Below are 15,399 nucleotides of genomic sequence, written 5' to 3' on the forward strand. Positions count from 1 at the left end.
TTGTTAAACTAAAGTTTTACTTTAGTTTAAACTACCACATTTTTTTGGACTGTAAGACCCACTGGACTATATGATGCACCTAGGTTTTATAGGAGGAAAATATGAAAAAAATATTTGAAGCAAAAAGTCTGATGAAACATTTAATAATATAAATAGCATAGGCCACTGCTCCCCCGCCCGCACACACACAGTGAAACAGGTAAGGTACATTTGGACTATAAGATGCATCCCCTTTTCCTCCCAAATTTGGGGGGGGAGTACATCTTATAGTCCCAGTAAGTTTGTTAAAGTCTTAGTTTACCAACATGAAAGATTAGCATGAAACGCAAGACTTGAAATAAGTCAATCACTTTGCACTTTATGTATACTTAGAAATGTCTGTTAAATGAATGACTAGAGGCATAGAGAAATGTTTTTGAGCTGCTTAGAGACAGAGAATAAAATCAAAATCAGAAAAGGATGTGCTTCAGTATCTTAAATCCTTATGAAATTCCTACTTCCATGTGGTGTTTGGCTTATTACAGCCAGTGTGCTCAGCCTACCTATGTCACAGGAGAGGCTGAATCATTTGGACACAAACCAATAGTGTAGTTTGAACTATACTTCCCATATTTTCTGAGTCAATATATAAAGAAACTCTATGTTGATGCTCACTACAAGTAAAAATAAAAAATGAACACTTATTATTTTGCATGTGTTAGAAATAGTTTTAGAAGTGACTATACCAAAAGTGTCTTTGAGCTGTTTTTGTTGTTCTTTGCTATTTTACTGTTTCAAATTTACTTTTAAATCAAAGTATTACTTTACATGTTATCTAGGGTTAAATTAATTTAACATAATAAATTAATTAGCATAATATTCTTAAAGTCCATCCATGTTGTTGCAGATGGCAGTATTTCTTATGGCTGAGCAGTATTCCATAGTATATATGTATTATATCTTCTTTATCCAATCCTCTATTGAAGGACACTGTGGTTGTCTCCATGTCTTGGCTACAGAGAATAATGTTGCAATGAACAGAGAGGTGCATAATTCTTTGCGAATAAGTGTTTTTGAGTTTTTTGTATAGATACCCAGAAGAGGGATTTCTGGGTCATATTATCCCTCCATCTCTCTCTCCTCTCATCAATAAACATATCCTCAGTTGAGAACTTTTTAAAAAGAAAATAAACAACAACATCAAAAAAACTTTGGCTTTCTCCTCTTTCAAATTCTTGAAGGCAAAATTTTTATTCTACTACCTCAACTTCTGTGACAACTCTATTTTTAGTTTTTTGTGGAAGCGCCATAGTGTTTTCCATAATGCTTGTACTAGTTTACATTCCTACCAGCAGACAATCACAGTATTGTTTAACTATCACCAATATTTCCAGAGCATGTTAGTCACCCCCAAAGATCATTATGCAGTCACCTCTCATTCTCTTTCCCCCAGTCCCTGGCAATCTCTAATTTGCTTTCGGTCCTTAAGTATTTGCCAATGCTGAATATCTCTTTTAAGATTTTATTTATTTTTAGAGAGAAGAGAGGGAGAAAGAGAGGAAGAGAAACATCAATGTGTGGTTTCCTCTCTTGAGTCCCCTACTGGGAACCTGGCCCACAACCCAGGCATGTGTCCTGACTGGGAATCAAACCAGTGACCATTGGCTTTGCAGACCTTCCCTCAATCCACTGAACTACACCAGCCAGGGCTGAATATCTTTTAGAAATGAAATCATATAATATGTAGCCATTTGTGTTGACTTCTTTCATTTAGCATAATGTTTTCAAGTTTCATCCATTTATGACATGTATCAGTAGTTCATTCCTTTTTAAGGCTGAATACTATTTCATTATATGGAAATACCACATTTTCTTTATCTATTCATCCTTTGATGGACATTTGGGTTGTTTATATTCTTTGGCTATTGTGAATCATGCCACTACAAACATTTATGTATAAGTATGGTTTTTTTTGAACACCTGTTTTCATTTCTTTTGAGTATATACCTAGAAGTAGAGTTTCTGGGTCATGTTGTAATTCTGTGTTTAACTTTGGAGGAACTGACAAACTGTTTGCCGCAGTGGCTATACCATTTTATATTCCCACCAGCAGTATTTGAAGTTTCCATTTTCTCCTACATCCTCATCAACACTTGTTATTGTCAATTAAAAAAATTATAGCCAAATCTCATGGGTGTGAAGTGCTATCTCATTGTCATTTTTATTTACATTTCCCTAGTGATTAATTATGTTGAGTATCTTTTAATGTATTTGCTTGCCATTTGTATATTTCCTTGCCAAATAACTTATTCAAATCCTTGCCTTTTTTAAATTGAGTTGTTTATTTTTATTGTTCAATTGCAAGAGTTCTTTATATGTTCTGAATATGATACCCTTATTAAATATATGATTTGCAGATATTTTCTTCAGTACTGTGGGTGTCTTTTCACTCTTTTGATAGGATCCTTTGATACACAAGAATTTTGAATTTTGATGAAGTCTAATTATCTATTTTTTCTTTGTCTGCTTATATTGTTAGTGTCATATTAAGCAACCATCATCAAATTGCAAGGTCACGAGAACTTGTGCTTTCTACTATATTAGTTCTTTGATCCATTTTTGAATTGAATTTTGTACATTGTTCAAGATAAAACTACAGCTCCCTGTTTTGCTTGTGCATACCTACTTGTCCTAACACTGTTTTTGAATAGACAATTCTTTTCCTGTTAAATAATTTTACACCCTTTTCAAAAATCAACTAACCATAGATGTACAGAGTTTATTTCTGATCCTCAATGTTGTTTCATTGATATATATGTCTATCTTTATGTCTATGCCACACAGTTTTTCACTATTGTAGATTTTTTAGATTAAAAAACATTTAAAAATTGATTTTAGAGAGAGGAAGGAGGAGAGAGACACACAGGCAAACAAACATCGATTTGTTGTTCCGCTTATTTGCACATTCATTGGTTGTTTCTTATATGTGCCCTGACTGGAGATTGAACCCACAACCTCAGCTATTGGAATGATGCTCTAACCAACTGAGCTACCTGGCTAAAGCTAGTATGTTTTAAAATCAGAAAGTGTGAGTCCTCCAATTTTGGTCTTATTTTTCAATATTGCTCTGGCTATTTGTGGCCCCTTGCAAATCCATATAAATTTTAGAATCAGCTTTTCCATTTATGCAAGTTAGGCAGAAATTGGGGTTTTGATATAATTATACTGAATCTGTAAATTATTTTGGTTAGTATTGACATCTTACTAGTATTGTCTTACAATTCATGAGCATGATGCCTTCAGATTTATTTAGGTCTTCTTTAATTTCTTTCAGCAATGTTTTGAAGTTTTTGTTGTACTACATCTCCTTGATTAATTTTATCCCTACCAATTTTATTCTTTTTGATACTATTATGGATAGGATTCTTGTTTTAATTTCTTTTTATGTTGTTTATTATTAATATATAGAAATGCAACAGATTTTTGGATGCTGATCTGGTATCCTATAACTTTACTGAACTCATTTGTTAGCTCTAATAGGTTGTTTGTTTGTTTGTTTGTTTGTTTTGGAAAACCTTTAGAAATTTCTATTTGTAAGATCATATTATCTGTGAGTACAGTTTTATTTCTTTCTTTCCAAGTTGTATGTTTTTAAATTTCTTTCTTGGCTCATTGCTATTCCTGGAACTTCAAGTACAATATTGAATAGAAGTCATGAAAACTGACTTTCTTATCTTGCTCCTGTCAGTCTTTCACCTTTGAGTACAATATTGCCTGTGGGTTTTTCATAAATGCCTTTTATTATGTCCAGGAAGTTCCCTCCTTCTATTCCAAGTTTATTAAGTCTCTTTATTATTAAAGTGTGTTGGATTTTGTCAAATGCTGTCTTCCTTTCTTTTGTATCAATTGAGATTACAGTGCTTTTCTTTCCCTCTTCATTGTATTTATGTGGTATATTACATTGATATTTGTATGTTGAACCACTCTCTATTCCTAAGCTAAATCTCAGTTGGTTATGGTGTATAAACCTTTTAATATATTTCTGCACATAGTTTGCTAGTTTTTAAAAATATTTTTGCCTCTATAGCTATAAGGGGTACTTGTTTGTAGTTTTCTTGCTATCAGGTTATTGCTGACATTGTAGAATGAAAGAAGTGCTCTCTACCAGTTCTGTTTTGTTATGCTATTTGAAGAACCAACTCTTGGTTTCATTGTTTCTATTGGTTTTTATTTTCTGTTTTATCTCCACCCTAATATTTATTATTTCCATTTGCTAGCTTGAATTTAGTTTTCTCTTCTTTTTCTAGTTTTGTAATTTGTAAAGCTAGCTTATTTATTTTGTATTTCCACCCCTCTTTTCTACTCCCTTCTTCTTCCTCCTCCTCTCTTTCCTTCCCTCCTCCTTCTTTTTGCTTGGATTTATTCAATCAGAATTTCCAAAGACATCTATCACAGAAAACTTGCCAATTTACTTGATAGGCAACCTCTGAAATGATTTCCTCCTCTAAGTTGTGAACTGATGGTTGTTTGATGCCCCCAACCATCGGGAATTTCCAATTTAGGGTTCATGAAGAAGGAAACTTATATAGGGCAAAACAGGTCAACTGTGATTGAGCCTGGCTGTGAAAACGGCAAGGCTGTAGAACAGCTCAATTGTTATACAGTACAGCTATAAACATAGCATGGCTGTGGACTGTGATGCAGCCCAGGGGCCAAGCATTCCTTGTCTAGATGTCTCTCTTCAGCTCTTTTCTGCTCCTTGCTGGTCTGCTTGGCTCTGTGCTGATCTGCTCTGCTGTGCTTTGGTCTGCTCTGTTCTCTGACAGTCTATTCAGGCCTACACTAACCTTCGCTGCTCTGCTTTGGTGCAACATCTTCAGGGGCTTCAGTCAGCCAAGGAGACAGTCCTCAGTTTTTGGTTGAAAGGGGAAGTGTGATCCCAGAGCCAAATTGGAATTGGTTTATAAGCACAGAAATCCCCAACCCTGGTTTCTGATAGGTTTGTCCTAATGCAAATGAGGACTCTAAATCCTTGCAGTTTGATTGGTCCAAAAGGCAGTGTCCTGGTTGGTCAGAATAGAGCTACTCATTGGTTGGAGCTGCATGGCTCCAATGGGATGGGTAAAACTTCAGTCTTATTGGTTAAAATAGGATTCCAGATACTCTTTTATAGGGGCTGGCCCAGATGGCAGAAATACAGTGCAGGCAGGCAATTCAGTGCAGACTTTCTTCCTGAAGCACAGTTTCCATGACAGGCCCCTGTGTAGAATCAGCTGTGAGGCTCTGTTGAGCCCAGTTAGTCACCAAGAGCCCTTCTTAGTAGGTGTCTTTGTTCTCAGGTTTCACAAAGTACATTCAAGTTTTATGGAATTATGTCTAAAATTTCCCTCTGAGGTCTGCTTTTATTGAATTCCTATGTTTTTATTTATGTGTTATTTAAAAAATTTATCTCAAAGTATTTTTTAAATTTTCTTTGCAATTTTTTTATTCATTGGTTGCTTAATTTACATATTATGTGTGGCTTTTTCAGTTTCCTTCTTGCACCAATTTTTAGTTTTATTCCATTGTAGTTAGAAAGGACAAACTGTATGATTTTACTTTTTTTTAAATTTTCAAGACTTATTTTTGTGACATGTGCACTTGAGAAAACTATATTAACTATATTCTGCTCTTGTTAAGTGGAATGATCTATACATTTCTGTTGGACTTAGTTGATGTTGTTCAAGTTCTCTTTTTCCTTATTGATCCTCTGTCTAGTTGTTCTGTTCATTATTTAAAGTGGGCTACTGAAGTTTCCAACTGTTATTGTAGACTATCTCTCCATTTGGTTTTGTCAATTTTTGCTTCATAGATTTTGGTGATCTGTTATCAGGTACATACATAATTCTTATGTCTTCCTGATGAACTGACACCTTTTTCAATATAATGCCCTAAAATTAGCTGATTTTAAATGGGAGTTTTATGAAGATACATTGAAAGATGTTCTCTTGGTTACTTTGTAGATCACGGTTGGAGACATTGGAACACTCTTTAAGATTCGTATTGGTCATACCAACTCTGGAATCTCCCCTTCCTGGCACTGTAAACAGGTAAAGACATATGAACACTTCTATCCTTTTCAAATACTTTGCAAATTCTATTCAGTAATTAGACCTCAAGGGAACATTTCATATCTATTTTGAGTTTATAGAGTCTGACCTAGACCTTTTTATTCAGTGTAATTCTTAAGGCAGTAGTATCATATGCCCTTATTAATAATTTAATCCCTAGTTACTTAAGAGAAGCATCCCAACCAGTTTTTTCACCTCTTTGCAAAGAAAAGAAAATACTTGGGGCTCCGGATTCACTCACATTGCTTCTGGACATGGTTATATTAGTAATGAAAGGTGACTCGGTGGATGTTGTCTGTCTGCTTCAGAAGAGTTGTAAAAATAGAACATTAGCATTGGTGAAATAATAATCTATTAGATCTTGAATTCCAGCTCCCAAATTTCATCTGCTTATGCTAACCAAGGTAATGCCCCCTGTATACTTTCAGGAGAGAAAAAAAAGACTTACATTTTTTATGTTGTTTAGAATTATTTTTTTTACTTATTAGCATGATTACCAATAAATGTAGATCTTCAAAACTGGAAATGACACAGCTTATCATTCATTTTTGTATATGGTGTATATCCACCTTTTGTCACTTCAAAGCAAATGATCTTTAATTAAATAACTTCTTAAAATGCAAAGAACATCTAGTCAAACTCCTGCTATTTCTGGCAAACTTGCTCAATGGTTTATAATATGAGGAAATTAATTAAAAATCATGTAAGATGAACATATTTTTAGTCCATTAGGAGAGATATATAGCTGCTGTTAATGCTATATTTTCTTTGCATTAAGTCATGAAAGATTCTGAGGAAGATTTAAAAACTAAAGTAACTTTATGAAAATGCAGAAAGTTGAACTTTGATTTCAAAATTCAAAATTATTGCCTGGCCTCAATATAAAACAATTTTCTCTTTTATACTATGTAGAGATTTTAAAGTATGATATTGAAATTGTTAAGTGATTATATATAATACTATTTATAATTTTTCTCTACTAGTTCAGTAAGCTAATTTATGAAAATTAGCATTACTCCTCCTGTCATCTCATTTGATTGATAACCAAAAGCAATATTATATTCATTTTGAAGCTCAAATGCTGATATAGTGGTTATCTTAAAGGTTTATATAATACTGCAGAAGAAAAATTAAAAACTGAGGCAGATAATTCTATTGTCGTTTTCTCTGTGACAAGTTCTTTCCATTGCAAGGTAAATTGTTTGCCTGAGGTTTACCTCATCTGTCTTTGAGTACCAGTGATGAAGAGAGGTGTTCTTAAGTCTCAGTTTTATCCTGGGTATATCAAAACTTGTATATAATTTACTTATTTAGCCAAATTAAGATACTAGATAATTGGTTGGGAATTTTCTGTTCAATTCTTATAATACAGTTTAGAAGTTTGAAATTTAAAGTTCTAAGTAAGCTAGTTTTTGCCTCTGACTTTAAGGGATTTGAATTAAAAGGCAGTCTATTATAGCAATAATGCTGCAATATTTTCACAACATATAAAATATTTCCATTGCTGTAATGACTTAATCTTGATTCTTTCATGTTTAGTTAAGGAAGATTACAAAATATAAAGTTTTGAATATTGATTTATTTTGTATTTCTCAAATGATCATCTTTGAGCTTCAATTAAAATAATCAAATCAAGTACTGGTGGCCTGGCAGCAGCCTTGCAAACCAATTCTGTGTGGTTCTTTGGGAGCCTTTCTGAAAATATAATCACACCATTATCACACCTGACATGAATTTAGGAATGCAAATTTCTGGGCCTTATCACAGAAATAGGAAATGTAGGTATTGAAAGTCTACCTTTACAATACCATGATTACTTAAACACATTAAGTGAAAATCTCTGATTTAGGGTATTTTAGAGATGAATTTAACATATAACAACTCACTAAAGCTTTAAAAATAATACTAGTAATTTACTTAGGTAATGCTAGATTTTATAATTAGAAAACATAATTTCTATGATTTGATGATTTTAGACATTCATCTTATCCTCCCAGAATTTACTCACATCTTTGTTAACTCCAGGATAAAAGAATTTGTATGGTGTAATAGGTACTCAAATAAATAATTATTGCTTGAATTTCATTCATTGCTAAGAACCCAGAGAAGTGACTGTTTAACCCTGCAGTGCATGAAATCTAAGATTTTGCTAACATTTTATAAAATCACTTTAAAATAAAAAATATTCTTACATTCTTTACAAGTAATATTGTTGCTATTGTAGATACATTTGTGGAACATGAATTCTGGAAAAAAGTTTTATATACCTGTGCAACGATGGTTGGCACGAAATGAAGAAGATGGGGAAATTTGTCGAGAACTTCCTGTTTTAAACAAAGGACAACCCACTCTTCCTGGTAGGGAAAATCTAACTCTAGGTAGTACAAATATAACTTATTTGTCTCATTGCTGAAGGATAGGGAACTTGATAAATGCACATTGAATGAATGAATGAGTGAGTGATTCATTTTGTTCTGAGATGGATCTCTTGTAGGCAGCATAAGTGCAAGTGGGGGTTATATTCTTATTCGTTCAGCTACTCTATGTCTTTGAATTGGAGCATTTAATCCATTTAGATTTAAGGTTATTATTGATAGGTACTTATTCATTTTTCCCCTTTTGAACCTATGTTCCTTTCTGTCTCACTCTTTTTCTTCATCTTCTTAAAGCAGTCCCTTTAGCATATCTTGCAATGCTGATTTGGAATAGGTGTATTCTTTTAGCCTTCTTTTGTCCTTGAAAATCCTTATTTTGATTCCATTTTAGTTGAGAGCCTTTCTGGGTAGTCTTGGTTGCAGGCCTTTGCTTTTTATTACTTGGAATACTTCTTGCCATTCCCTTCTGGGTTAATTTACTTAGGTAGTGCTAGATTTTAGAATTAGAAAACATAATTTCTATGATTTGATGATTTTAGACATTCATCTTATCCTCCCAGAATTTACTCACATCTTTGTTAACGCCAGGATAAAAGAACTTGAGGTGTTGCTGCTGAGAAGTCAGCCGCTAGCCTTATTAGGATGCCCTAGTATGTTACTTCCTGTTTCTCCCTTGCTGTCTTTAAGATTTTCTATTTGTCTTGGAATTGCCATTTTAATTATTATGTGTCTTGAAGTGGGCCTCTTTGGGTTCCTCTTGACTGGGACCCACTGTGCTCCCTAGATTTGTGTGACTTTTTCTCTCATCAAATTAGGGACATTTTCCATCATTACTTTTTCAAACAGGTTTTCTGTCTCTTGCTTCTCTTCTTTTCCTTCTATTATCCCTATTATATGGATATTATTATATTTCACATTGTCATGCAGTTCCCTTAACCCCTCTTCCTTTTCTTCAAGTCTTTTTTCCTTTTCTTGCTCTTTTTGGGAGTTCTTTTCTACCTTGTCCTCTAGCTTGCTGATTCTATCTAGTTCTATTCTATTCTAGTAGAATATTCTAATAGAATATTCTATTCTATCCCCTGCTTCATCTAGTCTGTTTTTGATTCCTTCTGCTGAGTTCTTCAATTAAGAAATTGTATTCTTCATTTTCTCTTGGTTCTTGATAGATTCTATGTCCTTTTTCATAACTGGTGTAGTTTGCAAAGTTCTTTGTAGATTCCCTGTATTTTTTGGTAATTCTCACTGAGCTCATTGAGCTTCCTTATAATCATTGTTTTGAACTCCATATCCAATAGTTTATTTGCCTCCATTTCATTTAGCATTCTTTCTGAAGATTCCTCCTTTCCTTTCAATGGGGGCTTTGCCTTCCCATTTTGGGGGAGACTCTTCTTGTTTGCTTCTGCTTTTAAATTGATCTGTTTTGACTCCCTATCCTTGTGGTGTGAACTTCTATGCTAGGGGACCTATGTGATTCAGTGGTGCAGTCTCCTTGATCTCCTGATTGATGCTCTTGGGACAGCCTTTATGCCATTTATGTTGGTTCTCTGGATGTAATTGGGTTTTGATTGTTGTTGGGTCATTCTGTGGTTCATTCTTCCCTCCAGCTGGTTGACTGAGGGTCACTCTGACTACCACATTTTGTATAGTTGTGCAGGTGCTGCCAGAATAAAATCACAAAGCACAGGTAACAAATCCACATCTGCAAATATAACTCCCACCCACAGTCCCACTATCAAAAGCAAATATACCAGTGTTAATAAGGGCATAAAGAAATTAAGACTATTACAAGAAAGAAGAGCAAATATGAGATGACCTGCTTAAAAAATGATTTGAAGAGGGTAGAGGGAAGAGCACTAATAAGAGTTAGGAAATGGAGCAATGCAAAGAGAGAAATAACATTTATGTTATAGATAAAAAGGTAATGAAGAAAACAGGTTGGAGTAAGGGAAGAGAAGTATATAGTATTAGATTTAAACAGAAATTTTAAAAAATAAAATGAGAGAAAGAAAGAAAAAGGAAAAAAATGTAAATAAATAATAAAATAAATAAGAACCATTGTTGTGGACCACTCTGCCTGGTTTCAGGCACTGTAACTCTACCCACTGTGGCTAAGGATGAGCGAGTGACCTCCGGAATGGGAGCCACAGGAGACAAAGCTTGTCTCTGGTAGCAAATGCTACCTCAGTTTCCTCTCCCTGCCCCCAAAGCATGCTCAGAAGTCAATGATGAGTAAGACCCCTCACAGCGGGGGCCAACCTAAGCCAGACTCAACTGATTGGGAGGCCATCATGGAAGGACTCAGGAGGCTGCAACAAAGAGTGAGCAATAGACCTGTGTCCCCTGGCTATGTGACATAGCCCGAGTCCCCCTGTCCTCTGGGAGAAGCACTTCCTGGCTCTAATCCCCTTAAGCCTGAATACCTGATGGGGATGGGGTTCAGCTCCTTGCCTGGCCAGAGCAAATCCTGGGGGAAAAATCTGGCATCACAAAGAATTCCTGAAAAACCTGTGAAATCTGCTCTTCTAAGAGTGCTTTCATTCGTATGTTAAGGAATGAAACCCTAAAAGTTTCTGCAAAACTCCCTTTCTGACAGACTCTGACTCAGACTAAGGCCTCAGATTTCTCTGAAATGTTATCTAGTGTTTGATCCTTGCCGCCCTGTATTCCTGTGTATTACAACCCAATAAAAACCCCTGGAGGAAGGGACTCGAGGCCTTTTTTCCCTGATAAACTGGCCACTGCTCACGGCCCTTCCCTTTTGAAGGATCAGCCACCTCTCCTTCACAAGCAGATCATGTCTTCTTTACTTTCATCCGTGGCAGATGGAGGGACTTGCAGGAAAGGTCACCCCCACAAACCATATTGGAGAGAGAGATTCACCACAGCACTATCAGCAACAAATGAGCTAAAATTAATACAGATGGGACAGGAATAAGAAGGAACAAAGAAGGAAAGAAAAGCTTAAGAGATGTCTATAGGAAAAGGAAGTGATTTTGACATGATAGTGGGCAAGGGGATACTTAGAATGAGGATTTAATTTTTCTCTGTATTAGACTGGTTTTCAAGTCTAACACAAGAAAAAATTAAAATTTAAGATGAAATAAAAATAGGAAGAAAAAAGGCATGATGAAAGAGAAAAAATAAAGAAAAGAAGAAAAAAGCAGGCTAAGAGCAGGCAAAATTAAAATTTGAGACAAAAGAAGAGCAGGAAGAATAAAATTTTAAACTTGAAAAACAAAATTAGTGAAGATGTACAGGTAAAATTTAAAAAATGCAACAACAATTACCTTATCTATAATCAACGAGTGAAGATTGCTAATGGTGGCAAGAGAACACGAGCATTTTAAGATTGGGAAAAAGAATATGAGATGACCATTGACAAGAAAATTGGTTTTGAGAGGGATGGGGAGAAATAGTAGGAATGTGGAATGGGAATAAATTGTAGCAAAAAAGAAAACAAAATTTAAGACAAAAATAATAAGAGGAAAGAAGAAGGTAAAATGAAGTAAGAGAAGGGAAAGGCAAAATTTGTGAATTGAACTATAGTATAAAATCTATGACTTAATATGCACACACTTGATGTTCAAGAAATGAATGTGAAAAAGCTATGCAGGAAAGAAAACATCACAAATCATGGAGAAGGCCATGGTGGATTCATCTTGGTAGCATCTATTATATACTACTGTTTTTTCTTTCTGGATCTGCCTCTGGCGATGTCAGATTATGACCCTGCCTGACCTTAGGCAGCTTGTTTGACACTTCCTGTGGTCTGCTGTCCTTGGATGTCTTCATCAGTTGTTAATCTAGTCACTCTGCAGTCAGCAGTCATGTTTAAGCAACGTAGGGTAAAGCAGAATCCCTCCTGGAGTCAGGCCTGTTGTTTCCCCTCAGGCTGCTGCTGTTCAGAGAGGAGTGGTCTATCTGAGCAGGATGGCTGCTGCCTTATGGGGGATGACTCGGCACTGGGATCCCGGTGGCTACTCTTTCAGTTCTCTCCCCAAAGCCTCCATCCCCAGTCTCTCCTCAAGTATCTCTAGCACATTCTGTCCCCACCCCCACTTTCCCAGAGACCAGGGTAAATGGCTAAAAGTGAAAATGTATGCATTGGCTCTTTATATTATTTTCTGGGTCTCCACCTATCCATCTCTGGTAGAGAGCAGCCTTGCAGCTCTTCACAGCTGGTTGTTACCTGTGTATTTTTCAGTCTCTGGTGCTATAGGCTGGGATTCAAGCTAAGGATTTAGACCCAGCACTTCTCAGGCAGATCCAACCAGCTACTTAAGTAACCCTCCAGCACTTTAGCTGCCATCTTTGGCTGCCCAGCCAGCCCTCTGATGTCTCCACTGCACTCTCTACCAGTTGTGCTGTGCTGAAGCTGATTCTTCTGTCACTCTGAGGTATAAGGTTTTTCTCGTGCTGTTTCTCAGTTGTTTATTCTGAGTGATTGCTCCACAGTTTAGTTGTAATTCCAAATTGGTCCTTGGAGGAGGGTAGTGTGACTTCCACTCACTTTCTGACATCTTGGATCCCCTCTATTTATTTATTAAAGAAATATTTTCTTTGTTCTTATATTGGATAGTTTCTATTTCTCTTCAAATTCAGTGATGCTCTTTTCTGTCCTCTCAATTCTCCTCTTGACCCTATTCACTGAATCTTAAAATTTGCTTTTTTCTGGTCTAAAATTTCCATTTGCTTTTTCTTTAAGATTTTTCTTTATTTCTTGCTGAGACTTTCTTTTTTTCCTTTGATTTCAAGAGTGTCCATAATTATTTACAATAGAATTTAGAGTTGCTTCAAAGTATTTTTCAGATAATTTAAATACTGTTGTCTTTTTCAATTTGTTGTCTCTTCATTGTCTGTTCTCATGCAAGTTGAGATTTTTCCTTAATATGCTGAATAATTTTGATTTATATCCTGGCTGTTTTTCATATTATATTTTGAGACACTGAATGTTATTTAAATTCTATGGAGAATATTTCTCTTTCTAACAGGCCATCAACCACTGGCTAGTTTCAGGCCACATATTCCAACCTGACATCTGTGGGCTGTGGTTCCAATGTCAGCTCCATTTTAAAAGCCTTGTGGTGCTATTTAGATATAGTTCACATATGTCCTACTCAGGGGTGAATCTGGGGCCTGGATGGAGATTTATCGGTTGGTTTAGATCTCACAGTCTTAGGTATGCTGAATAGGATCATACTTATGCATCTTCAGATTAGGCGTGAGCCAAGGAGTTCATAAACAAGTTGTATGGGTTTTCTTATCTTCCCTCTTTGTAATCTCTGTGATGCTTTCTGGTTCTCTGGACCCTTTTGGTCCATTGGTCGGTTAACTGGTGCTTTCAGTTTCTGTCTTTTGCTGTATACTCCTGCAATCTTCCTGTGTCCAGGACTAAACATTAGTAGGACAGAAAAAGGAATGAAAGCAATGGATACCAGCTCCACCCTTTCAAAGCCCAACTACTGAATAGAAGCAAAAGTTATTTTCCCTTAGAGGGTTGGCTCCTCTATGCTTCTCTGCTCAGATACTGGGTTGTGAGAGCATGGAGAAGTATGGGAGAGTTTGTTAGAATACCTGCTCCTTCTCTATGTGTTAAGTGTCTCCCTTCCTGTGTCTTGATTCAGAGCAAGAGTACTTCTTCTGAGCTCCGGTGCCTACTTCCAGGTTATGGAATATTGAGCCCCAGCTGAGAGATAACAAGGGGTGAAAAATGAAAAATGCTAAAGTCACTGCCATTGTTGATACTTTAACTTCTGGCCCGAACTAATCCTCCTGCTACTCTTTCATTGTCAGTTTTCATACAGCTACTCAATGCACTCTGTCAAGATTTTATAGCTATAAAATCTTCACTGGGAGAGACTAGATGGAGTGTGTCATTCTATCTCACCTGAAATGGGAACTCTTGATCTCATATATGCATATGTATTATAATTTTATTCTATCCTGTAAGTAATGCTTGGTGTATAAAGCTTTTTTTTAATTTTGTTTACAGTGATAGTATATGAAGTACATGTGGCAACAGGTGAGTTTTGGAATGCTGGAACAGAAGCAAATGTCTACATTTCTGTCTATGGGAAAAAGGGAGACACAGGATCCAGACAACTATTTCGATCAAAGAACTCCATCAGTTTTCTAAGAGGACAAGTAAGTGATGAAAAAGCTGTTTGTTTGACATTTTAAAAATATGGCAAAAATACATAGAATAAAATTTACCATCTTTAGGATTTTTAAATGCAGTCCAGTAGTGTTAAGTATATTCACCTTGTTGTGCAACAGGTATATAGACGGTTTTCATCCTACAAAATTGAAACAGTATCATAGTTAAACAACTCATTTCCCCTCCCCCAGCCCTTGGTAACTGTGTTTATTTCGGGCAAAAGGGGCCACATTCTAAACCTGCAAGTTTGGGGTAGTGGGGGAGGGGAGCTGTGTGGTGATCTGAGTATGTAAGGTCATCACTTTATTTCTCTGCTAAATAAAGTAACCACATAGGATGGTCTCAAATTAAAAACTTTCTAACTAAAAGCAATTCATGGAAGTCTGTCAGGTCCTAGGCCCGTGTTTTTTCCTAACAAAGGTCAATCTTTACCTTAACTAAGCCTGTTTATTGTCTTTTGCATTTACAATTACATACATTTGGAATGTGAAATTTCCTTTTTCTGGACACCTCAAAGCATAGGCTCTGCACCAGGGGGAAACCAAGAATCCCCTCATTGTTATTGTTATCATGTTAATTGTTGACTATTAACTATCCTGTACCCAGCTATGTAAAATTAAATGTCTATCATTTTACTTTTTAACTAGTCCTGGTGATCCCCCTACCCTGACTGCTTTGCTTTCTTCCACCTCTCTAATCTTTCCTCTGGATTTCATGTAACCCCCTTACGCCTCCTCTTTTGATTGGAATACATAAAATAAGGTGCAAAACTGCCATT

The 15,399-nt window shown here is 35.8% G+C and overlaps 1 protein-coding gene across 1 annotated transcript in view; it reads left to right on the plus strand.

The window, feature by feature from the left end:
* RP1 (RP1 axonemal microtubule associated) overlaps positions 1–15,399 on the plus strand; it is a 301,141-nt gene that overhangs the window by 47,464 nt on the left and 238,278 nt on the right. The window contains exons 5-7 of the mRNA XM_037031824.1: positions 5,982–6,068; positions 8,314–8,446; positions 14,457–14,608. Coding sequence (XP_036887719.1) covers positions 5,982–6,068; positions 8,314–8,446; positions 14,457–14,608 — 372 coding nt within the window. The remainder of the gene's footprint in view (positions 1–5,981; positions 6,069–8,313; positions 8,447–14,456; positions 14,609–15,399) is intronic.

This window comes from Sturnira hondurensis, unplaced genomic scaffold (assembly GCF_014824575.4).
Source record: "Sturnira hondurensis isolate 20B ecotype Veracruz unplaced genomic scaffold, ASM1482457v3 Scaffold0021209, whole genome shotgun sequence".
Classification (NCBI taxonomy): domain Eukaryota; kingdom Metazoa; phylum Chordata; class Mammalia; order Chiroptera; family Phyllostomidae; genus Sturnira; species Sturnira hondurensis.